The sequence below is a fragment of the Carica papaya genome, chromosome 2 (assembly GCF_054855325.1).
Source record: "Carica papaya isolate Zhongbai chromosome 2, ASM5485532v1, whole genome shotgun sequence".
NCBI classification, from domain to species: Eukaryota; Viridiplantae; Streptophyta; class Magnoliopsida; order Brassicales; family Caricaceae; genus Carica; species Carica papaya.
Genome location: NC_142310.1, coordinates 11,544,270 through 11,570,445, shown reverse-complemented (window position 1 = coordinate 11,570,445; position 26,176 = coordinate 11,544,270). Strand labels below are relative to the sequence as shown.

The 26,176-nt window shown below is 37.8% G+C and overlaps 1 protein-coding gene across 1 annotated transcript; it reads right to left on the bottom strand.

Annotated features, from left to right (window-relative positions):
* Window positions 1-881: 881 nt before the first annotated feature.
* LOC110815536 (uncharacterized) lies at window positions 882-2,777 on the bottom strand. Its single transcript, XM_022043363.2, has 2 exons — window positions 1,995-2,777; window positions 882-1,502 (listed from the first exon to the last, which is right to left on the bottom strand). Exons 1-2 carry the CDS (start codon window positions 2,334-2,336, stop codon window positions 1,095-1,097), a joined length of 750 nt encoding a protein of 249 aa, XP_021899055.2. The 5' UTR covers window positions 2,337-2,777; the 3' UTR covers window positions 882-1,094.
* Between the last annotated feature and the right edge of the window lie 23,399 nt (window positions 2,778-26,176).

The following is a 26,176-nucleotide window of genomic DNA, read 5'->3' as shown; positions in this document are numbered from 1 at the left end:
TTTAAAAAAAAATATTTTTTCAATTTTGGTTATAATAAATTAATTACAAAAAAACAAATGATTTTTTTTTTTTGTTCTTCTCTTAATTTTTTAACCTTGTAAATATAAAACTATTTTATATAATATGTAAACCTGTGTCAGTTTCAAGGCTTACAAATCCAGGTTGTTGTAGAATTATTATTACTTTGAAGTGTTAATATTTATTTAGGACTTCTCCTGAATGCGGATATAAGAAGAAAGAAGAGGCATAGCTATTGTGTAATTAAATACTGTAAATAAAGATAAATTTTATAAACAAGTGTTGGTTTTTCTTTAAGGACAGAAGCAGATTCTCAAAATATTTTAGCTTCACTTTTGCTGAAACTACTTTCAATTTATCGTGTTTGATAAATTAATGTTTCTCTACAACAGAAGTAATAGTCTTCTAATTTATTGTATTTGGTAAATTAATGTCAAATTCGCCTTTAATTTTTTTTACAACAGGCCTTGTAAAGCTCTCTCTCTTGAAGATCTGTTTGATGTGTTCTTATTATTCTGTGAGTAAAATCTACTTGTTTCCCTTTTTTTCCAATCAAAAATTGACTTGTTTCTTTCTGGAATAATTCGGCATGAGCTACGATTTTTTAAGCATTAAACAGCATCTGCAGTTTGAGATAGTTTCTTTCAGGCATACTTTGTCTTTGTTGCAAAATGAATGAGAACCTATTTTGCCTGATGTTTAGTCTGTCCTTTTGTTCTTTTCCTAAAAGATATCTAATCCTCTCACCATCACTTGTAACAACATTTTTTCCCTCTCCAATAATATTTCTTCCTTCACAACAAAAGATCTATAAATTTACTGCAGATAAAAGTCTATTTGAACACATATCTACACCACTGGCTCAGATGAACTAATTGCTTGTATAAATCTATTGATTAACTACACAGCTACTTGAATAGAAACAAAAAAAGTACAAGGATTATAAGCTGCAGCAAGGATGCTTTTAGGATTATAACTAATCAATTATCAAACACTCTTGTACGAAGCAAACCACAACTATTATCTATACTTTTAACTTCACAGTATGGGCTAAGCTTAGCATATGAAAAGATTCTTAGTCAAGCAACAGTGACACCTTCTCTCTGAGACTGCTCTTCTTCTTTTGCACTGGAACAATTTCTTCCCCAACATCATCCTGTCTTGATTTCCTAAATTCAAAGTCTATCTCCATATCGTTTTTAATAAATTCAGTCCTCTTCTCCTGTACAGGTTTCTTCAGCAAGGGACCTAGAAACAGATCCAACATGTCTTGGGTAGGATCCCCCATTCCACTGGCAGCCGGAACTTTTTGTTCGCTGGTCAAACTCAAAGCAGAATCAAAAGTTCTTTCACGATCAGATGAACCCAAAGCAAGGATATTAGAATCTCCCAATTGATTTCCTGGGGCAGTAGATTCCCTGATCAATTCAGATTCTTTGCTTGATAATTGCTGTATTCTCATACTGTTATCACCTCTAACATACTGCAAATATATATAATGCAAGGGTATTTAATTTTTAATTTAGATAACAAGATTGAACACTCAGGCTCCCAATAGAATGAAAATGTTCTTTCGATGTACGAACATTTTATTTACAAAAACATATAACATGAGGTAATTTCTATATTTCCCTAATCTTTATCACCCCTAACATACTGCAAATAAATAAAACAACTTGAGATGTATAATGCAAGGGCATTTAATTTTTAATTTAGATTACAAAATTGAACACTCAGGGCCTCTCTGGTACAATGAAAATGTTCTCTAAATGGAAGTAGAAAGTTCTAATTTAGTATTTTTTACAAAAAGAAAATCAAATATGCAACTTCTACATAATCTCATCAATAAACATATATGAATGAACATATATGACTTTAGAACATAAGTATTTTTACACCCATCACTGCAAAGGGACTACATGTATAAACAGATTGAGAAAATATATACGTTTTGTTTTGAGGACGGAAATTCTACCTCTTCCGCAATTGCTATCAGATCTTCCACAGTAAGATCCTGAGCGTCATCAAGAGGAGATGGAATTTTCGATTCATTACCATTTGAACAACTATTGATTCTTTCGCCATCTGAAGCATCATCCTTGGGTTTTAGCTGCTTCCGTTTTCTTTTTCGCTCCTTCGATTCACATTTTAAAAAAACCAGAGATTTCGTATCTTTCGGCTGAGTGTTCGGTTTCACTACTTTTTCGATATTTTCACTTCTCTCACGTTGTTTTATTGCTTCATCCTTAGAAGAAACGCCCAGCATCCACGACGGTAGGCGCCGTCGACTTCCATCGTCAGAATCAATCCCAACCATTTGCTTTCTAATTCCTCCAGAAAATTAGATTCCTACTATCAACCAACAACGTGATTTGGAATCACATTATAAAATTAAAGCCCTTGCCAGAATTCTCTTCGAATTCCGACTTGGATGGCAAGGTACGAATTTTTTATTCTTCCTCATCCGCAAGGTTAGGGTTCTATATCGAATCTCAATTATCAAGCAGACAGAAAAAAGAAATTCAGGCCAAATTCAGTATAGCACCTGGCTTTTCTGGCGAATCAGTAATCAGGCTGCTTTGATCCCGCTGACTAGCTTTTAGTCGCGCGATTCACGTCGAGTTGCAAATGAAGCACCCCGTTGGGCAGGACTTGTTTGACGCAGAAGAACCAGAAATTTCCTTTTTTCTGTTTTTGTTATATCGTGGAAAAGAAGCGAAAAATAATTTTTGAACTTTTAAATTAAATATTTAATTACATGCATGTTTTTTCCGGACCAAAAATCCAATTAAACTCAAACTGCTTGCTAGAATTGGATAAAATTAAATATTATTTTATAATTATTAACAAAAAATTAAAGATTATGTCTACTCTGGCTAGAAATGGTTTCTCTTATTTTGTTAGGTTTAGATAGGTTTTGGTTTTTTTATCTCATGAAATAGAATTATGAAAAGTCAGAAAAGGAGTTTAAGAACAGAGTAGTTAGATTTTTTTGTATTTAAATAAACTAGTACAAGCAATGAAGCATCAAAATTTATTCAGAAAATCAGTGATTTTATTCTTACATCAAGTAGAATAATTATTAATCATACTTTGGCTTCTGATTAGAACTTATCATGGTTGCTCTTGAAGCACTTCTAGTAAATGAGGTGTCCAATATAAGAACTAAACATTTTGTAAACTACTTTATCATAATGAGTCAAATATATATATATATATATATTTAGTTTTTGATGTTAAGCCTTAAATATATGTATTTAAAAAATTGATTCTAAATCTTTTTCTAAAATTTTGTATTTTTATAACAAAAATTGCTTGATCTATGTTAACTGAAGATATGTAACGACCAAGAACTTAAAAGAAAATAGAATTATAAATTCAATGCGGAAGTGAAATAATAAAGTTAGAGTTTACATTTCTTACACAATAATTTAGAATACCCAATAGAACCACGGGAATGACTCTTTTAAAGTAAACAACGAAAAATCAAAGAAATAAATGAAAAGTAAACAACTGGGCATCTTATTCGTAACCCTCTTGTGGATCGAGATCTGAATCTTGGTCCTCCTAAACTGAAATGGTTAATAAAAGAGTGAACTACACTAATATAATAAGAATGTCACACTACTCACCGATACAGAAATGAATGTTGGTAAAAATTATGAAAACAACTAATTGAACTCTTAATTTAAGTAAATTCATTTATCATAAATAAAATTATTTATTGTACACTTACCGTAGCGAGATTTTCAAAACTGACCTATAGAGGTAATAATACAAACAATATCATAATCTCATATTCAATTAACCAAAACAACAACTTTTCATTTTTATCTGCCTACTGGTATCCATGGGGGTCTATAGAGATGTTTCCACTACGCATGAACTTTTATTCAACATTGTCAATTATGTAAGACCCAAACCCTTATTTATTATTTTTATTGAACTTTTATAATTTATTCATAAGGGTGTAATTTAATTTAATTTAATTTAATTGAAATAAAAATAATAATAATGATAAAAATGGTTAAAATTATTTTTTGGATTTAATTGAAAATGATTTTGGGAAAAAATGGTGAAAATTTAGATTTTGGAGATATTTTTGAAAAGAAAATAAAAAACCGAGGGTCAAAACACAATTTAAAAAAGTTGTACCATGTCAGCAGTCCGACCAACCAGGACATGCCGCGTGGCAAGGACGCTGACATGGGAGGCCACGCGGGACGAAGCCATGTGGGCGATCCGCGTGCACGTGATCGAACGGTCCAGATCTCACGCGTGCGGATGGCCCAGATCTCACGCGTGCGGACAGCCCAAATTGAATCGCGCACGGACGGCCCAGATCGCATCGCGATGGACGGCCCAGATTTATTCTCATTTTAATCGCGATCGGACGGTGCAGATTAAATCGTGATGGACGACTGAGATTAAAAGGGGAAGGTTATAAATAACTTCACCCATACCCAACCCCAAACCCTAGCCGCCAGTACCCTCGTCGGAGAAGAAGATCCAGTCAACGGAGGAGCCAGCCGCCGCCATCCGCCGCCGCACCGGAGGATTTTTCGATCGCCAAACGAGGTAAATTTTCTCCCCTTGGCTCATTTTTCGATGCTGAATCCGCCTATGGCCAAATCGGAGCCAAACCACCAGCCAATTAACCGAAAAATATCGCCGAAGTCCAGTGGCACTGCCGCGGCTTCCCTCAGTTTTTGCCTCTGATGAGGCCCTTCCCGGTTCCCGTTCGATGCAATTTTTACACCACTGTGATCACCGTCCTTTTCTCTACAGGTTGACCGGAGCAAAACATCAAATCGCGACTCGCGTCGGAGAAGCCGTCGCACCCGAGAGCTTTGCCGCCGGTGAGTCTCAGTTTTTCGTGATTTTTTGGCCCACTGAGGGCCCTAGGGTTGTTTTATCGTAGGAACCAATGCAAGTTTGGCCCAATTCAGCCGAAAACGGCCAACCCAAGGCGGATCATCGCCGCAGACGGCGGTGCCGTCACCGGAGCACAGCGAAGCCGCCGTGCCAGAATTTCAAAATTGGCCGAGTAGGCCCTGGGTCTGATTTTGAGTTTTTTTGGGATATGTGTAGGTACCAGAAGTGTGTTTCAGTTCCCGGAGAAAAATTTAGGGAATCTAGGGACTGCCAAAAAGCGCAGTGTAAAACTGATTTCAGACTCCAAAACAAGTAAGGATTTCTCACCCTATTTTCTATCACGGTATTAAAGCTCAATAAATGATAAAATGGTATTTTATGAATTGTATATAATTAATTAAAGTTGCTAATGGAGCCCGAACTTGATGTATTTTTCGGTCAGTTATTGTTTGATCTATTTTATAGTTTTAATTGCAGTATGGTATCTGATGTGTTTATTTTATAGTTTCGTATGCATGAATCACGGTTTCGTTTATTATGGTTTGAATAATTGTGAACCCATTGTTGTCTTGTTTGGTGTTCATTACTGGTTTACGTGTTTATATTTGATTGGATAATTGGGACCAAGAAAAATGGAAAAATGTATGTGAATTGATAAATGGATGATGTCGACAGGCTAACTAGATATCCTGGGAGATGGTGGATGGACCGGGTCCGTAGGGAACCCTACCGGGAACATGGTCTCTCATATCGAATGGGGTATGTAGACCTTATGTGTTTTGGCGTCCATATCGGACGGAGTATGGGGACGGCCCATTTCACCCTCATACCGGACGGGGTATTGAGGTTTATGTTTTTTGGTGCCCATATCGGACGGGGTATGGGGACGGACCTAAATCAAGTTATCAATGAGAATAGTTCACGTGTAGTGGAGACCCCTATGGATAGTAGTAGGCTGATAAAAGAGGAAAATTTGTTGTCTGATGATTGAAATGCACAGTGGTGAGCGGCTTTCGGCTCCCTTCTCTAGCAACTGGTTCTTCTTTTCTGGCGGGGGGCTGACGGCTAGGGTTAAGGTTCAGTGTGGAGTGGGATATTTATACTCGTCTCCCTTTAATCTAGGCTGTTCATTGCATTTGATCTCAACCGTTCGATCGCGTTTAAAAAGGGAATGAATCTGAACCATTCATCGTGATTTAATCCGGACCATATGATCGTATTTAAAGAGAGAACGAATCTAGGTCGTCCACGCGCACAGAAATAAATCTGAACCGTTTGATCACGGGCATGCAGATTGCCAGTGTGGCCTCCCGTGTGGCACCAAATCAGCATGCCTTGCCATGCAGTATGCTCCAGTTCATCGGGGCTGCTGACTGGGTGGTCCTACGTGGTATATTTTTCTTAAATTGCGTTTTGATTCCCCAATTTTTGATTTAAAAAACACCATCTGAACCCAAAATTTCACTCATTTTTCTCAAAATTATTTTTAATTTCATCATCCACCTAATTTTTTTCCATAATTTTACATTAAATAAAATTTTATTTATATTTCTATATATTAATTTTAAAGTTGAAATTAATTCTGGGTATTATAACTCTCCCTCCCTTAAAAAAAGGAAATTTTTTATAATTCCGGACCTTAACAAAGGATATTTTTTTGTTATGGAGTACTCTGCCCTTTTGGTCCACAATACCGACCAGTACCTTCTAGTATGACAGATCCTCTTGGAGTGAAAGGGGCTCGTGAGCTAAAACGTGAAAGGGATCCGGGTTATACTTGCGTAGCCTAGACACATGAAACACGTTATAGATCATGGATAGTTCTGGAGGTAGTGTCAGTCTGTAGGCGGCGGTGCCAATTCTGTTTAAGATTTTAAATAGTCCAATAAATTGAGGATTTAGTTTTCCATTCTTACCAAACCTACTGATTTCCTTGAAAGGAATGACCTTAAGGAACACCCGATCACCTTTCTTAAATTCTAAATTCCTCCTCTGGGTACCCACATAACTCTTCTGCCTGCTCTGAGCTGTCTGGATGTTCTTCCTAATCTTAACTATTTTTGTTGTAGTCTCCTCCATAAGATCTGGACTAAACAATTTTCTATCACCAACTTCTTCCCAACAGATTGACGATTTGCATGGGTGGCCATGTAACGTCTCGTATGGAGCTATGCCGATACTTGCTTACTAGCTGTTATTGTAGGTGAACTCTATTAGGGGTAAATGATCATCCCAATGGCCCCCGAAGTCAAGAACACAAGCTCGAAGCATATCCTCCAGTGTACGGATTATCCTTTCTGATTATCCATTGGTCTGATGGTGGAATGCAGTACTAAGGGACAGTTTTGTTCCCATGACTTACTAAAAACTGTACCAGAACTGAGAAGTGAACCTGAGGTCTCTGTCAGATACTGCTATCACTAGCACCCTATATAACTTGACTATCTCCCGAATGTACATTCTTACTACCTTGTCCAATGGGTCGATCATCTTGATGGCCAAGAAGTGGAAAGACTTGGTGAACTGGTCAATAATTACCCAAATGACATCATATCCCGAGCGTGCCCTAGGCAATCCTATCACGAAATTCATTGTGATATATTTCCACTGCCACTTCGAAATTGGTAACGCTCTATCTTGACTTGCTGGCATACCAAATACTTAGAAACAAAGTCGGTCACATCCATTTTCATCTCGTTCTACCAAAATTGGGGGTTGCATACTTTGATACATCTTAGTGTTTCTAGGATGCATGACAAACTTTGAGCTATAGGTCTCAGTCATGATGTCCCTTTTCAGCTCACTATCACATGGAACACACACCCTGTCCTGAAATCTAAGTAACCCATCGGCAGATATTCAAATTCTAAATGAACTTCTTGTTCTACATCTTTCTTGAGGGTTGCTAGGGTAGAATCGGCGGATTGAGCTTCCTTTATTCTCTGTATCAACTCAGGTTGAATAGTCAGGTGGGCTAAACATATGACTCTCTTCAAGTCCTGAAGTCGTACATGTTGTGCGGCCCCTATTGTCATGCATTCTGAAACCATTAGGTGAGCTAATATACCTATTTTTCTACTAAGTTAGTCAGCTACCACATTGCCCTTACCCGGGTGATACAAGATGTTGCAGTCGTACTCTTTAAGGAATTCTGTTCATCGTCTCTGACGCATGTTGAGATCTTTTTGAGTCAATATGTGTTTTAAGCTCTTATAGTCAGTATAGATCTGAAAGGTCTCCCCATATAAGTAATGACACAAAGTCTTCAAAGCGTAGATAATTGTGGCAAGTTCTAAGTTATGGGGCGGGTAATTTTTCTCATGACTCTTCAACTGCCTGAACCCATAGGTTATGACATTCCCATGCTACATCAGAACACAACTCAACTCTAGGTAGGAGGCATCACTATAAACTGTATATCTACCTACTCCATTCGGCAAGGCCAACACAGGTGCAGTAGTAAACCACTTCTTTAGTTCTGAAAAACTCTTTTCACAGTCCTCGTTCCACTCAAACTTGACGTTCTTCTTTATGAGCTGAGTCAAAGAAGCAGTTAGATTAGAAAATCCTTCCATAAATCTGTGGTAATAACCTGTAATTTTCAGAAAGTTACGAATCTCCTTAACCGAGGTTAATTTTTCTCAGCCGAGCATTGCCTCAACTTTTTTGGGGTTCACTGACACTCAATTTCTTGATATAATATGCCATAGGAAGGTAGTCTGCTCGAGTTAGAACCCACACTTACTCAACTTTGCATACAATTTCATTTCTCTGAGAACCTGCAAAACCTGAGTCAAATAGTGAGCATGTTCCTCTTTACTTTTTGAATAAATCAGGATATCATCAATAAATACAATGATGAACTAATCCAGGAATTATCTGAAAATCATGTTCATCAAATCCATGAAGATGGTTGGTGCGTTGGTTAGTCTAAATGGCATTACTAGGAACTAATAGTGTCCGTACCTTGTTTGAAATGCTATTTTGGGAATGTCTTCCTCCTTGATCTTTACCTGATGACAACCTGAATGCAAGTCTATTTTAAAGAAGATATGGGCACCCTACAACTGATCAAAAATGTCATCGATCTTGGAGATGGGGTATTTGTTCTTGATCGTGACCTGTTCAGTCCTCTGTAGTCAATACATACCCTTAATGTTCCATCCCCCTTCTTTGCAAATGTGACTCCATCACCCCAAGGAAACACACTATATTAGATGAATCTATTATCCTGCAATTCATTGATCTATTTCCTCAACTCCTTTATCTCAACACAACTCATGTGGTAAGGGGCAACCGAAATAGACTAGGTGTCTGGGTAGAGATCTATGGTGAATTCAACTTTTTTGTTCATTGACAGTCCAGGTAGTTCATCTAGAAATACATTCGGGAAGTTTCAGATGCCGAAATCTCTTGAATACGAATTTTTTTCTTAGGTTTGTTTAGTTAGAGAAAACAGCTAAGTTAAAGTAATTGATAATAGGAAAACTTATCATGAGGGAACAATGTTTAAAAAATCTTATTAATTTATAAACGACTCTTTATTAGAAGGGTTGAATACAAGTTTCTTATGAAAACAATCTACTGTGGTGTAATATACTGCTAGCTAGTTCATTCCTAGGATTATGTTAAAGTCCCCCATGGCAATCTCTATTAGGTCCACACTCAATTTTTTATCTGCTATATCTATGACACAAGCTCTGTATATAACCTCTCCTAATAGTGTTCTACTCCCATGAGTAGACACAAACAACACAGATTCAAGTCTTTCTAGTAATACATCTAAGTTTGGTGGAAAAGCATGTGAAACAAATGAATATGAGGCACCAGTATCAATCAAAACATGTGCAAGATGATTACAGATAATGTACGTACCCTGTATCACGTCTGGGTCGAGATCTGTATCTTGCTGAGTGAAGTTATAAACCCTGCCTTAGATAGGAAGTCTGACATAGTTCTGATTTCTCGGGTACTCACTCGCATAATGCTGGGCACTCCCATATATGCAGCAAGTATTATTGAGGCGATAGCAGGGTCGGTCCCCATGATCCTTGCCATAGTGTTGGCAAGTCCTACCGCGTCTTGTTGTTGGAATCTGAGGAGGAGCTTGAGTAATTGGCCTAGGTCTCTTATTATGCTAGGCAGGTGCAGTAGGTGCTGGTCTACAATGTGAAACCGAGGGCCTGAGGTTCCCTACTACTGGAGCAAAAATACGAAGGTTCCTTTCCACTAGTTGTGCTTTGGCCAGAACGACCGAGTAAGTATTGAGCTCGAACACATACAGTTGCTGTCTAATCTCAGGACAGAGACCTCACTTAAACTTTTTTACATTTCTGCCTTCTGCATCATGCTTTCAAGGAAATACCGGCCCAACTCTAGGAACTTTCAGGAATATTCTGATACACTTATGTCACCTTGGACCAGGTGTGCAAACTCCATTTCCGTCAGATGTCAGAGATACTCTGGGAGGTACTATGCATTGAAGGTCATCAAGAATTATTCCCAAGTGACTGGAACTGGCATGGTGGCCTGCTTGAGTTACCACCAGCGGCTTGCCTCTCCCACCAGCATGTAGGTGGCAAGTATAACTCTCTGTTTGGGAATCACCCAAAGAATCGTGAAGGCCTTCTATGTCTCAACTAACTAGTATTCAACCTTTTCAAAGGAGGATCCCCCTACAAAAATTGATGGGTTTAGTCTTTTATACCTTTCAATATAGTTTGGGTCCATCATGGAAGGAACTGGGTCCCGTGCAAGAGGGACTAAATTGTGCTGAAGATGGACTGGATGGCCCTGTGGTGGTACTGGATGATACAGTAGAGGCATCAGATTGTATTTTGGTGGTGCCGAGTGATGCGGTTAGGGTATCGGGCTATACTGTGGTGGTGCTGGGTGATGCGATTGGGGCATCAGACCATATTGTGGTGGTGCCATATGCTATTATGGAGGAGCAGGGTCATACCGGGGTGGTTCAGGATCTTCCCGCTGCAGGGGTGGCTCAACCTGTGGCAACAGGGGAAGGTCGGGTAGCTCCCTCCTTTCCTCCCGGGCCGATTGGGCAGCAATGAATCTCTCTAGCATTTTAAATAATCGGTCAACATCCTCTAGAAACGAACCCTCTCAGACTGCTCGGTTTAGTGGGGGTCTCCCTCTCATCATCTTTCTGTACATGTATTACACAAAGAATGGTTGAGTGATAACTCATTTTTTTTGTGTTTCCTAAGGTTTTTTGGTGTAAGGAATGGTTTTGAGAAATGTGACTCTGATATCAACTGTAACGACCCAGAATTTAAAAGAATATAAAATCATAAATTAAATGCGGAAGCGAAATAATAAAGTTAGGGTTTACATTCCTTACACAATAATTTAGAATACCTAATAGGGCTACGAGAATAACTCTTCTAAAAGAAACAACGAAAAATCAAAGAAATAAATGGAAAGTAAACAAGTAGGTATCCTATTCGCAACTCTCTTATGGATCGGGATCTGTATATTGATCCTCCTTATCTGAAATGGTTAATGAAAGAGTGAGCTACACTAGTTCAGTAAGAATGTCACACTACTCGCAGATATATAAATGAATGTGGGTAAAAATCATGAAAACAACTAATAGAGCTCTTAATTTAAGTAATTTCATTTATCATAAATAAAATCATTTATTGTACATTTACCGTAACGAGATTTTCAAAACTGACCTATAGAGGTAATAATACAAACAATATCATAATCTCATATTCATTTAATCAGAATAACAACTTTCCCTTTTTATCTGCCTACTAGCATTCATGGGGGTCTATACGGATGTCCCAAGTACGCGTGAACCCTTATTCAAAATTGTCAACTAACTAGCCATCTTTATACCCCGTCTGATATAAGAACCAAAAATACCATCCCTCAATACCCTGTCCGGTATGAGGGTGAAATGGCCCGTTCACATACCTTGTCCAGTATGAGTGCCAAAATATCAAACATCGATATCCCGTCCGGTATGAGGCAACATTCACAGTAGGGTTTCCTATGCACCCGGTACTTCCACCATCTCCCATGATATCCAGTAAGACTATCATCTATTCAATCACTTAATCAAACAATTCTCTATTTATATTTAATTTCTAGTTTCATAATTTAACTGCAAATCATACAAAACAAGCAATACATGCATCAAGAAAATACAACTAAATCATCTTACCAACTCCAGTGTATTATTATACATTTGAAACTGTAAAATCAATCAATTAGTTAAAACAGGACAAACAGTAATAAATAACCAGTTTTGACTCCATTAGTAACCTGTAATTAATTATCGAAGTTTTCAAAATTAAGCAAAATACCATATTATTTATAATTAGACTTCAATTCCATAATAAGAAATAAGGTGAGAGATTCTTACCCGAATCGGTGTCCGTGACACTAAACTTTCAGCTGCACTACTGGTGGTCTTTAGGTTTCTTAAATGTTTCTTCAGAGATTAAAATACACCTAAAGTATCTAGAAATACCCCAAAAAATTCAAAATTGGTGTTAAAAATCTTTTTCGAAAAATTTTAAAATTCCAGCACAGCGGCACCGTCGTACTCCGACGATGGCACTGCCGCCTGCGGCGGCGATTTGTCTCGGATTGGCTGTTTTCAGCTAGTTTTGGCTGATTTCAACCATTTTTATACTCATCACTACGAGTAAACACGTTAAGGGGCATCGGTTGGCCAAAAAAATCAAAAAATAGAAACTTACCGGCAGCAGAGTTTTTCCGTGCAGCGGCTCCGCCCTGCTCACCTTTGCGGTTGGGCATTTTTCTTCGGTTAACCTGTGAGAAATAGAATGGTGAATACAATGGTAAAAAAATCGCACGAAACAGTAATCGGGAAGAGCCTCATTGGAGGTGGTTTTTGGTTTTTCCCTCAATAGTACCTGTAACGACCCTGGAAATATCCAAAGGAAATAAAAGATAATTAAAGTGCGGAAGAGTAATAAATGTTCAAGTTTACATTCTTTACACAAATAACTTAAAGTATCAAACAGTGTTACAGAATTCACTCTTTTGAAAGAAACACAAAAATAAGGAAATAAACAGAAAATAAAGAAATCTAGCATCTACTCGCAATCCTCCTGCAGATTGGGCTCTGAAACCTAGTCCTCTTGATCTAAAATGGTTAAATAAGGGATGATTTACACTAGCCAGTAAGGATATCATACTATATCGCCGCTACAAAAGTAAAGATTGGTATAAAATTAAAACAGTAATGGAGTACTTAATTTAAATAAATTCGTTTATCATAAATAAAACCATTAATCGTTCATTTACCGCAATGGAATTCATAAAAATAACTTATGCAGACAATTAATATCATACAGATTATGGTTTCATGTAAAATCAGTAACATAGTACATATCACAAGTCTATATACATCATCAATAAACCAAATAATAACTGTCACTTTTTTCACCAGCCTACTAATATCCATGGGGGTTTATAGGGATGTCTCCGCTACACGCGAATCATTTCCTTTAACAATCTCAATTACGGGCTGTCCCCATACCCCGTCATGTACAAGCGCTAAATTATTAAATCTCGATACCTCGTCCGGTATGAGCGCCAAATTATCATGTCTCCATACCCTATCTGGTATGAGACAACGTTTACGGTAGGGTTCCCTATGTACCCGATCCATCCACCATCTCCCAGGATATCCAGTAAGGCTGGTGTCTTCATCTACTCATTTTCCCACACAACTTTCCCATTTTCTATTAGTTCCCATTTTCCAAATCAACCATAATCACATAAGCAAACAAACATGCATCAGGGAATACAATCATATCTTAGTTTTCCAACCAAATGGTGGTCACGTAAGGTAGCAATACATGCACTCAAACCATAAAATTGATAAATTAGATAGTATCATACTTTTAAACTATAAAATAAATCAACAGAGAACAATTTCTGGTTCTGGCTCTATTAGCAATCTGTAATTAATTATGCACATTTACTAAATTCGCACAAAATACTATATTATTATTTATTTAAACTTCAATTCTATGATAGGGAATATGGTGAGGGATCCTTACTCGATTTAATACCCGAAAAGCTAAGTTGTTCGACTGCACCTACGGGCGATTCTCGGGTTCCCTGAATTTTTTTTCAGGGATTAAAATGCGCTAATAGTACCTACAAATGTCTCAAACAAACCCAAAATAGTCTCAGGGCCCACTTAGCCAATTTTGAATTTTTGGCACGCGGCTTTGCCGTGCTACGACGACGGCGCCGCCGCCCATGGTGGTGGTCCACCTCAGGTCGGCTGTTTTCGACCGTTTTCGGCCGAATTTGGCTAATTCTGCTTTGATCCCTGCAAGAAAATACGTTAAAGAGTCTCGATTGGCTGTAAAAACATAAAAAGCTGAAACTCACCGGTGGCGGGGGTCTTCCGTGCGACGACTCCTCCGTCTCACGTTGCGGTCGGGTGTTTTACTTTGGCAACCTGTAGAGGAGACACAGTGATCAAAACGGTAAAAAAATTACCCAGAACGGGAATCGGAAAGGGCCTCATCGGAAGTGTTTTGTAAAATTTTCCGCAGCGGTGCCGCCGGGCTTCGCCAGTGTTTTATGGCCAATTGGCCAATCTTTTTGCTTCGATTTGGCCATAGGCATGCTTAAAATTGAATTTCAAGCGAAAATTTTTTTTTCACTTTTTTTGACGGTTGAAAAGGATTCCGGTGCAGTGGCGGTCTCCTTCCCGGCGGCCAAGTCTTCTTCTCGCGAGGGGTTCTGGCAACTAAGGTTAGGGTTTGGTGCGAATGGGAGTTATTTATATCCGTCCACTTTTGATATAGGCCGTCCATCGTGTTTGATCTGGACCGTCCGATCGCGATTAAATAAGAATTAAATCTGAACTGTCCATCGCGATCTAAACTGGATCATCCGATCGCATTTGAATCTGATCGTTCGATCACATTTGAATCTGATCGTTCGATCGCGTTTGGAAGTGCGCGCGGGAACAGACCTGGACCATTCGATCGCGGGCACGCAGATCGCTCGCGTGGCTCTCGCCATGGCACTGCGTCAGTGCCCATTGTCACGTGGTGCGTCCTGGTTTGTCGGGACAGCTGACCGAGCATCTTACGTGGTAATTTTTTTCTAAATTACGTTTTGACCCCTGTTTTCTAATTTTTTTTCAAAAATACCCCATAACCCAAATTTTTACCCTTTTTCCCCAAAATTGCTTTCAATTTCATCCTCAATCAATTTTATTTCATTTTTGTACTCTAAATTAAAATAAAAATAAAAAGAAAAATTGAAAAATTATTTTATTACATTTTGAATAAAATCCTAAATTACAAAAAAAATAAATTTCGGGTGTTACAACTCTCCCTCCTTAAAAGAAATTTGGTCCCTCAAAATACATTACGGACTTTAGAAAGTTTTGGAGGCACTACTAGTCTGTAGGCGGTGGTACCAATTCTGTCTAAGATTTCAAATGGTCCAATAAATCAGGGATTCAGTCTTCTGCTCTTGCTGAATCTACTGATTCCCTTGAAGGGAGTGACCTTTAGGAACACCCGATCACCTTTCTTAAATTTCAAATCCCTCATCCGGATGTCCGTATAGCTCTTCTGCCTGCTCTAAGCCTTCTGAATATTCTTCCTGATCTTAACTATTTTGGATGTTGTCTCCTCTACCAGATCTGGAGCGAACAATTTTCTATCGCCCACTTCTTCCCAACAAATCGGCGATCTACATGGGCGCCCATATAACGCGTCATACGGAGCCATGCCAATACTAGCTTGGTAACTGTTGTTGTATGCGAACTCTATCAGGGGTAGATGATCATTCTAATGGCCCTTGGTATCAAGCATACAAGTTCGGAGTATATCCTCAAGTATACGGATTATCTTTTCTGACCGTCCATCGGTCTGAGGGGGAAATGCAGTATTAAGGGATAGCTTTGTTCTTATGGCTTGCTGAAAGATAGACTAAACCTGAGAAGTGAACCTGGGGTCCCTATCAGACACTACTGTCACTGGCACTCCATGTAGTCTGACTATTTTTCAGATATATATTCTTACTAACTTGTCAAAGGGATCGGTCATCCTGATGGCTCAGAAGTGGGAAGACTTGGTAACTCGGTTAACAATTACCTAGATGACATAATGTCCTAAGCGTGCCTTAGGTAATCCTATCACGAAGTCCATGGTAATATGTTCCCACTTCCATTTCGGGATCGGTAATGACTGAAGTAGCCTGCCTGGGCGTTGATGCTCTGTCTTGACCTGCTGACATACCAAACACTTAGAAACAAAGTTAGCTATATCTCTTTTCATCCTGTTCCACCAAAATCGGGGTCGCATACTTTGATACATCTTAGTACTTCTAGGATGCATGGCAAACTTTGAGCTATGGGCCTTTGTCATAATGTCCTTCTTTAACATGTCATTCTTTAACTCACTGTCACTTGAAACACACATCCTGTCTTGAAATCTGAGCAACCCATTGGCGGAGATTTGAAATTTTGAGTTAACTCCCTATTCTGCATCTTTCTTGAGTGCTACTAGGGTGAAGTCGGCGGACTGAGCCTCCCTTATTCTCTGGATTAACTCAGGCTAAACGACCAGGTAGCCCAAACATGTGACTCTCCTCAGGTCTTAAAGCCGTACCTATTGTGCAGCCCCTATCTGCCTGCATTCTGAAACTATCAATTGGGCTAATGTACCTGCACTTTTCCGGCTGAGTACGTCGGCTACCACGTTGCCCTTACCCGGGTGATACAAGATGTCACAATCATAGTTCTTGAGAAGTTTTATCCACCTTCTCCGACACATGTTGAGATCCTTTTGAGTGAATATGTGTTTCAAACTCTTGTGATTGGTATAGATCTGAAAGGTCTCCCTATATAAATAATGGTGCCAAGTTTTTAAGGCATGTATGATTGCGGCAAGCTCTAAGTTGTGGGTGGGATAGTTTTTCTCATGACTCTTCAACTGTCTGGACCCATAGGTTGTGACCTTCCCATGCTACATCAACACACAACCCATACCTAAGTAGGAGGCATCAATGTAAACTGTATATCCACCTAATCCGCTAGGCATCACTGTAAACACAGGTGCAATAATCAGTCGCTTCTTTAATTTTAAAAAAACTTCTTTCACAGTACTCGTTCCACTCAAACCTGACATTCTTCTTCATGAGCCAAGTCAGAGAAGCAGCTAGACTAGAAAATTCTTCTACAAACCTGCGGTAATAACTCACCATTCCCAAAAAACTACGGATCTCCTTAACTGATGTCAATTTTTTCCAACCAAGCACTACTTCAACCTTTTTGGGGTTCACTGATACTCAATCCTTTGATATGATGTGTCTTAGGAAGGTGGTCTGTTCAAGTCAGAACTCACACTTACTCAACTTTACATACAACTTCTTTTCTATGAGAATCTTCAAAACTTGAGTCAGATGATGGGCGTGTTCCTCTCTGCTTTTTGAATAAACCAAGATGTCATCAATGAACACAATAACAAACTGATCCAAGAATTGTCTGAAAACCTTATTCATCAAGTCCATGAAGATGGCTAGAGCATTGGTTAGTCCAAAAGGCATGACCAGGAACTCATAATGTCCGTACCTATTTCGAAAGGCTGTATTGGGAATGTTTTCTGCCTTGATTCTTTCCTTATGGTAACCTGAACGTAGGTCTATTTTGAAAAAAACTTGGGCACCCTACAACTGGTCAAAGAGGTCATCAATCCTGGGAAGGGGATGCTTGTTCTTGATTGTGACTCTGTTCAGACATCTATAATCAATACATAACCTTATGCGGTAAGGAGCGACCGAAATGGGCTGGATGTCTAGCTGAAAGTCTATAGTGAATTTGACTTCTCTATCCACTGGTAGTCCGGGTAATTCATTCGGAAATACATTTGAAAAGTCTTGGACTATCGAAATCTCTGAATACAAATCTTTTTCTTGGATTTGCCTAGTTAGAGAAAATAGCAGGGTTAAAGTACTTGATAATAAGAAAATTTGTCGTGAGGGAAAAAATGCTAAACGATTTTATTAATTTGTAAATGGCTCCTCATTAGGAGGATTGAATACAACCTTCTTGCTAAAACAATCTATGGTGGCATGATATGCCGCTAGCCAGTTCATTACTAAAATTACATCAAAGTCTCCCATGTCTAATTCTATTATGTCCACACCCAATTTCTTATCTGTTATATCTATAACATAGGCTCTGTATACAGCTTCTCTCAATAGTGTCATACTCCCAGCAATAGACATAAACAACACAGAATCAAGTTTATCAGGTAATACATTAAATTTTAATTAAAAAATAGGTAAAACAAATAAATGTGATGCACTAGTATCAATCAAAATATGAGCAAGATAGTTACAGATAATGTACGTACCATATACCACGTTCGGGTTGGCTTTTGTATCTTGCTGGGTGAGATTGTAAGCTCTGCCCTGGATAGGAGATCTGCCTTGATTCTAGTTCCTTGATCATTCCCTCGCATAATGTTGGGCACTATCACATATGCGACAAGTGTTGTTGAGGCGATAGCAGGATCGGTCCCCATGATCCCTGCCACAATGCTAACAGATCTTACCACATTCTGTCACTGGAGCCTGAGGGGGAGCCTAGATCATCGGCCTGGGCCTTTTGTTATGTTGAACAGGCACAGTAGGTGCAGAAGCTATTCTTCACTAGCTGTGCCTTGGCCAGAACAGTCGAATAAGTCCTGAGCTCCAACACAAATAACTATTGTTTGATTTCTGGGTAGAGATCCCATTCGAACCTTCTAGCTTTCCTACTTTAATCCAATAGTGTCTTAGAGGAATATCGGCTCAACTCTAGAAACTTGCGAGCATATTCTGACACAGTAATGTTTCCTTGGACCAACTGTACAAACTCCATATCTTTCAGATGTTGGAGATGCTCTAGAAGGTATTTTGCATGAAAAGCAGCTAGGAACTATTCTCAAGTAACTGGAACAAGCAGGGTGGTCTATTTGAGTTCCCACCAGTGGTTTGCTTCTCCCACTAGCATGTAGGTATCAATGGTGACTTTCTGTTTAGGAGTCACTCCTAAGGTCTTGAAGGCCTTCTCTGTCTCTGCTAATCAGTACTTGACATCTATAAAAGAGGATCCCCCTGCAAAAGTAGATGGGTTTAATCTCTTATACCTCTCTATGTAGCCTGGGTCCATCATGGGAGGAGCTGGGTCCTGTGGAAGAGGGACTGGGCCATGCTGAGGATGGACTGGGTGGCCCTACGGTGGTACTTGCTGATACGATGGGGGTATCAAATTGTACTGTGGTAGTGCTGGGTGGTACTGTGGCTGGGGCACCGAATCATACTATGGTGGTGTCGGGTGGTACTGTGGAGGAGTAAGGTCATACCGAGGTGGCTAGGGATCTCTCGTTAGAGGGGTGACTCAATCTGTGGTAGCGGGGGAGGGTTAGGTAGCTCCCTCCTTTCCTCCCGGCCCTGCTGGGCAGCAATGAGTCTCTCCAGCATCTCAAATATCCAGTCAACATCTTCTCTACGCGATCCATCTCGAGCTGATCAGTTTAATGGGGGTCTTCTTCTCTTCATCTATCTGAACCTACATTTCATAAGGAATGGTTGAGTGATAATCCATTATTTTAGTGTTCTCTAAGAATTTTGTGTAAGGAATGAGCAGCTCTAATACCAACTGTAACAACCCTTGAAATATCCAAAGGAAATAAAAGATAATTAAAGTGCAGAAACTAATAAATGTTCAAAGTTTACATTCTTTACACAAATAACTTAAAGTACCAAACAACATTACGGAATTCACTTTTTTGAAAGAAACACAAGAATAAGGAAATAAACAGAAAATAAAGAAATCTAACATCTACTCGCAATCCTCCTGAGGATCGGGCTCTGGAACCTGATCATCTTGATCTGAAATGGTTAAATAAGAGATGAGTTACACTAGTCCAGTAAGGATATCACACTATATCACCGCCACAGAAGTAAAGGTTGATATAAAATCAAAATACTAATAGAGTACTTAATTTAAATAAATTTGTTTATCATAAATAAAATTATTTACCGTTCACTTATCGTAGTGGAATTCATAAAAATAACCTATGCAGACAATTAATATCATATAGATCATGGTTTCATGTAAAATTAGCAACATAACACATATCACAAGTCTATATACATCGTCAATAAATGGAACAATAACTGTCACTTTTTTAACCAGCCTACTAGTATCCATGGGGGTTCATAGAGATGTTCTCGCTGCAGGCGAACCCTTTCCTTTAACAATCTCAATTACGGGTTGTCCCCACACCCCGTCCGGTATGAGCGCCAAATTATTAAACCTCGATACCTCGTCCGGTATGAGGGTAAAGCAGGTCGTCCCCATACCTCGTCCGGTATGAGCGTCAAATTATCATGTCTCCATACCCCGTCCAGTATGAGACAACATTCACAGTAGGATTTTCTATATACCCGGTCTGTCCACCATCTCCCAGGATATCCAGTAAGACTACTGTCTTCATCTATTCATTTTCTCATACAACTTTCCCGTTTTTCGTTAGTCTCTATTTTCCAAATCAACCATAATCACATAAGTAAACAAACATTCATGAGGGAATACAATCATATCTCAGTTTTTCAACCAAACAGTGGTCACATAAGGCAACAATACATGCACTCAAATCATAAAATTGATAAATCAAATACTATCATATTTTTAAACTGTAAAATAAATCAACAGAAATCAACAAAGAACAATTTCCGATTTTGGCTCTATTAGCAATCCGTAATTAATTATGCACATTTACTAAATTCGCATAAAATACTATATTATTATTTATTTAAACTTCAATTCTATAATAGAAAATAGGGTGAGGGATCCTTACTCAATTTGATGCTCGAAAAGCTAAGCTGTTTGACTGCGCCTATGGGTGATTCTCGAGTTTCCTACATTTTTCTTCAGGAATTAAAACGCATTAATTGTACCTACAAATATCTCAAACAAACTCAAAATCAGTCTCGGGGCCCACTTGGCCAATTTTGAATTTCTGGCACAGCGGCTTTGCTGTGCTCCGGCCGTCCGTGCGTCCGGGAACGAACCTGGGTCGTTCGATCGTGGGCACGCAAATCGCCCGCGTGGCTACCTGCATGGCACCGCGTCAGCACCCGTTATCACGTAACGCGTCCTGGTTCGTTGGGGCTGCTGACGGGCATCCTATGTGACAATTTTTTTTTAGTTGCGTTTTGACCTCAAGTTTCCGATTTTTCTTTCAAAAATATCCACAGAACCCAAATTTTTACCCATTTTCTCCAAAATTGCGTTCAATTTCATCCTCCATCAATTTTATTTCATTTTTTTACTCTAAATTAAAATAAAAATAAAAAAAAATTGAAAATTATTTTATTACATTTAGAATAAAATCTTAAATTACAAAAAAAAAATAAATTTTGGGTCTTACAGTGTCGCTGGGTTTTACCCACGATTTCTGGCTCATCCGCTGATCCTTTTGCTTTGATTTTGCCATGAGGGTGTTCAAAATCAAATTTCAAGCGAATGAAAATTCTTTTTGCATTTTTTGGCTGTCGAAGGTGGCTCCAGCATGGAAACGGGCGGCGGTCGACTCCTTTCTCCAGTGGCTGGTTCTTTTTTTCCGGTGGAGGGCTAGCGGCTAGGGTTAGGGTTCGGTGTAAAGTGAGATATTTATATCCGTCCTCCTTTAATTTGGGTTGTTTATCGCGTTTGATCTCGACAGTTTGATCGCATTTAAAGAGAGAATGAATCTAGATCGTTAATCACGATTTGATCTAAACTGTACGATCGTATTTAAAGAGGGAATGAATTTGGACCGTTCACGCGCGCGAAAATAAATTCGGACCATCCGATTGCAGGCACGTAGATTGCTAGCTTGGCCTTCTGTGTGGCACCGAGTCAGCATTCCTTGCCACACGGCGTGTTCCGGTTCGTCGAGATTGCTGAGTGGGTGGTCCTACGTGGTACATTTTTCATAAATTACGTTTTGACCCCTAATTTCTAATTTTTTTTTTTAAAATATCCCCGAATCTGAATTTTCACTCATTTTTTCTAAAATTATTTTCAATTTCATCATCCGCATATTTTTTTTCTAATTTTACATGAAATAAAAATTTATAAAATAAAAATTTATATTTTTATATATTAATTTTAATTTTTAAAATTAATTCCGGATATTACAAGAGAAGTAGATAAGTTTGGATCAAATCTTGACAAATTATTATTTGCCTGATACCTAAAGAAACTAAATGATGCTCCTCTTATAATAACAATATATGAAACTTTGTTTTAAAGCATGCGTGATAATTTCTCCATGTAGGTTTCCACATAATTTGCATTTAACATTATGAGTTCTGTAGATTTTGTGTACTAATATACCATGTGCATATAATTGATTTTTCCTACTTTGGTCATAATTTATAATGAGTAATTGCATCTTGAAAATATATCAAGTTTCTATAACTTGTTTAAGAAATTAATTTTTGTACATCTTAAGATGATTCCTTATATATATATATATATATATATATATATATATATATATTATTATTATTATTACTTTAAAGTAATAATATAAAATCTTCTCAAACTCATTGTATTATATGTAATAGCATTACACCGTCTAAAACCTAATTGAACGAGACCAAAACTGAAAATTGAGAATCGTATTGACTAAAAAATTGACTATTCTCTTTTAAATTTAGTTTATTTCCTATTTTTTTCCTTAATATTTTTATTCTAAAAATTAATAAATAACAAAAAAAAAGAGAGAGGTATATATGTATAAAATAGATATATATTATATTAGAGTTTTTATATTTTTAAAATTTTCCTGTTTATTTTATATATATATTAAATTAATCTAACTATTAACTCGATTGGGTTGGATTAGAATAGACCAAACTTTTTGGTGCCGAATTTTCTAGATCAACGTCAGACCATATATGGACTGGTCCATCTGCTCTAATATGGTTTTTCAATGTGAACTAGATAATAATTACTCCTAATTGCACTAATCATTTATATTCTACTAAATATTTTTATATGTTTTTTTAATTATTATTATTAAACAAAATATTCAAATCTAACACAATTTTTTAAAATGTATATTATTCACACATTGACGTACAAAAATTTTAAGTATTTTAATAAATTTATAAAATATAATTTATTAAGAGATAACATAAAAGAAGAACATGCTCTTACCCTTACATTTGCATCAAATAGCACTTTACTTTACGTTTCTAATTTATTAATCCACATATTAAATAATTATAAAACGTATCAAATCACTCATCATGTTAATAATTTCTATTAAAATTAATATAACTCCTCTTTTTACTAATTAAATAAAAAATATAATATTATTAAATCAAAAAGAGGAGAAAATGGAAAAGAGAACAAGGGAAATTAGTACATTCTGCTTTTTTTTTTATTTTAATATTACTAATATTTAATTTGTTAAAAAAAATATATATGATTTTTTCAATTTAATAGAAATTGCTAACAGAAGTGACCATTTGATATATTTTAATAAATCAAAACATGGATTGATAGAATTCCATATATGTAAGCTACAATTTGATGTGAATACAAAAGTGTATATTATTCTTTTTATTTATTAATAGATAGATGAACATATTTGTAAACTTTTAAACTAAATACTTTAATTCTCGAGCTCGGTTAATTGAATTAATGGATTCTTTTTTCATATATAAATTCTTTTTGTTAATGTTTTACATGTATTCTTATTGTTTAAATTGATGCTTGTCCAATATCTTTATATAATATCTGGATTAGGAATTTAACTCAGAATTAATTTTAAAATTAAAAAATATAAAAAAATATATAATTTTAAAATTAATAAAATTTAATTTAATGTGAAATTACGGAAAAAAATAGGTTGAGAAAGAAATTAAAAATAATTTTGAAAAAAAGTTGTGAAAATTTACGTTCGGTAGGTATTTTTGAAAGAAAAATCGAAAACTGATGGTCAAAACGTAATTTATGAAAAATATGCAACATAGGACCACCCAGTCAGCAGCCCTGACGAAGCAGAGTGCGCTTCGTGGCAAGGCACGCTAACTCGGTACCACGCGAGAGGCCAAACTGGCGATCCGCGTGCCTACGATCGGATGGTCCGGATTTATTCCCACGCGTGTGAACGGCTCAGATCTGTTCCCTCCTCAGGCACGATCGGATGGTTGCGATTAAACACAATGAACAGTTCAGATTCGTTCTCTCTTTAAACAGGATCGTACGATCGAGTTCAAATCGCGATGAACGGTCCAGATTTATTTCTTTATTGAACACGATTGGACAGTTAAGATCAAACGCGATGAATGACCTAGATTAATACGAGACAGGTATAAATATTTCGCATCACACCGAATCCAAACCCTAGCCGCCAGCCTCCTGTTGGAGAAGAAGAAGCAGTCGCCAGAGAAGGGAGCCGACCGCCACCCGCCGTGCGCCGTAGCCACCTCCAACCACCATAAAAGGTAAAAGTTCTCCTATCCGCTCGGAATTTGATTCCAAGTACCCTTATGGCCAAATCAGAGCAAAAAGGAATGTGGATGAGCCGAAAACTATGGGTAAAGCCCAGCGGCACCAGTGTCGCAGACAAAACCCACAACTGCCTCTGATTAGCCTTTTCTCGTTTTCTGTTTCGTGCGATTTTTTCACTATTGTGTTCACCATCCTGTTTTCTACAGGTGACCAAAGAAAAACGCCTAGATCAGAAGGTGGGTCGGCGGAGCCACCACACTGAAAAATTCTGTCGACGGTAGGTTTTTGTCTTTTGACTTTTTTCAGTCAATCAAGACTCCCTAATGTATTTTTTCGCAAAGATTGGTATAAAACTGGCCGAAGCCAGCCAAAACTGGTTAAAAACGGCCAGACTGAGGCAAACCACCACCGCGAGCAGCAGTGTCGTCACTGGAGTTTTCAATTTTTTGGGGTATTTTTAGGTACGTAAAGATTATCATAAAAATTCAGGAAACACAGGGACCGACAATAAGCGCAATAGAAAGTTCGATATTTCAGACACTGATTCGTTAAGAATCCCTCACCTTATTCTCTGTTATGGAATTGAAGCTTAATAATCAGTAATATAATATTTCGTATAATTTAAAAAACTTTGAGAATAATTATAGGTTATAAATGGAGGCAGAGCTGGTTAGTCATTTATTTATTGTCCTGTTTAACTGATTATTGAATTTATAACTTTAAATACATGATGATTTACTTGAATAGTTAAATGATTCAATTGTATTTCCTTGATATATATATATATATTACTTGTCTTACGTGATTTACGGTTGATTTGTGAAATTAGAAATTAATATGCAAATGAAAAATTGTTTGGTCATGTGAATCAATGAATGTTAGCATTACTGAATATCGTAGGAGATGGTGGACGGACCGGATACATAGGAAACCCTATCATAAACGTTGCCTCATACAAGACGGGGTATCAAGGAATGGTATTTTTAGCACTCATACCGAATGAGATATGAGAACAGCCTGGTTCACCATCGTATCGGATGAGGTATTGAAGGATGGTATTTTTGGCGCTCATACCGAACGGGATATGAGGACGGCCGGTTAGTTGACAATGTTGGATATTGGTTCACACATAGTGGGACATCCCTATGGGCCCATAAGGATACCAATAGGCAAATAAAAAAGAAAAGTTGTTGATATTGCTCACTCGAAAATGAGATTGGAATGTTATTTAAGTTATTGTCTCTATCGGTCGATTTTTAATTTTTAAATTTTAATTTAATGTAAAAATAAAGAAAAATAGGTGGATGATGAAATTAAAAATAATTTTGGAAAAAAAGGGGTGAAAACTTGGGTTCTGGGGGTATTTTTGAAAGAAAAATTAAAAACTGAGAGTCAAAACGCAATTTAGAAAAGTTGTACCACATAGGATGCCCATTCAGTAGCCCTGACGAACTAGAGCGTACCACGTGGCAAGGAACGCTGACGCGGTGCCACACGATAGGCCACACTAGCGATCTACATGCCTGTGATCGGACAGCCCAGATTTGCTCCCGCGCGCACGGACAGCTCGGATGTGTTCTCTCCCAGGACGCGATCGGATGGTCAGATTTAAATGCAATCAACGGTCCAGATTCATTCCTTATTTAATCGCGATCAGACGGTTCAAATCAAACGCGATGGATGGCCCAGATTAAAAGAGAACGGATATAAATAATCCTATTCACACCAAACCCTAACCCTAGCCA

Excerpts from the sequence above, each read along its gene's own strand:
- LOC110815536 (XM_022043363.2), bottom strand. The coding sequence starts at position 2,336 with ATGGTTGGGATTGATTCTGACGATGGAAGTCGACGGCGCCTACCGTCG. Across the intron at positions 1,503-1,994 it reads TGATAGCAATTGCGGAAGAG|TATGTTAGAGGTGATAACAG; the intron begins GTAGAATTTCCG and ends ATATATTTGCAG.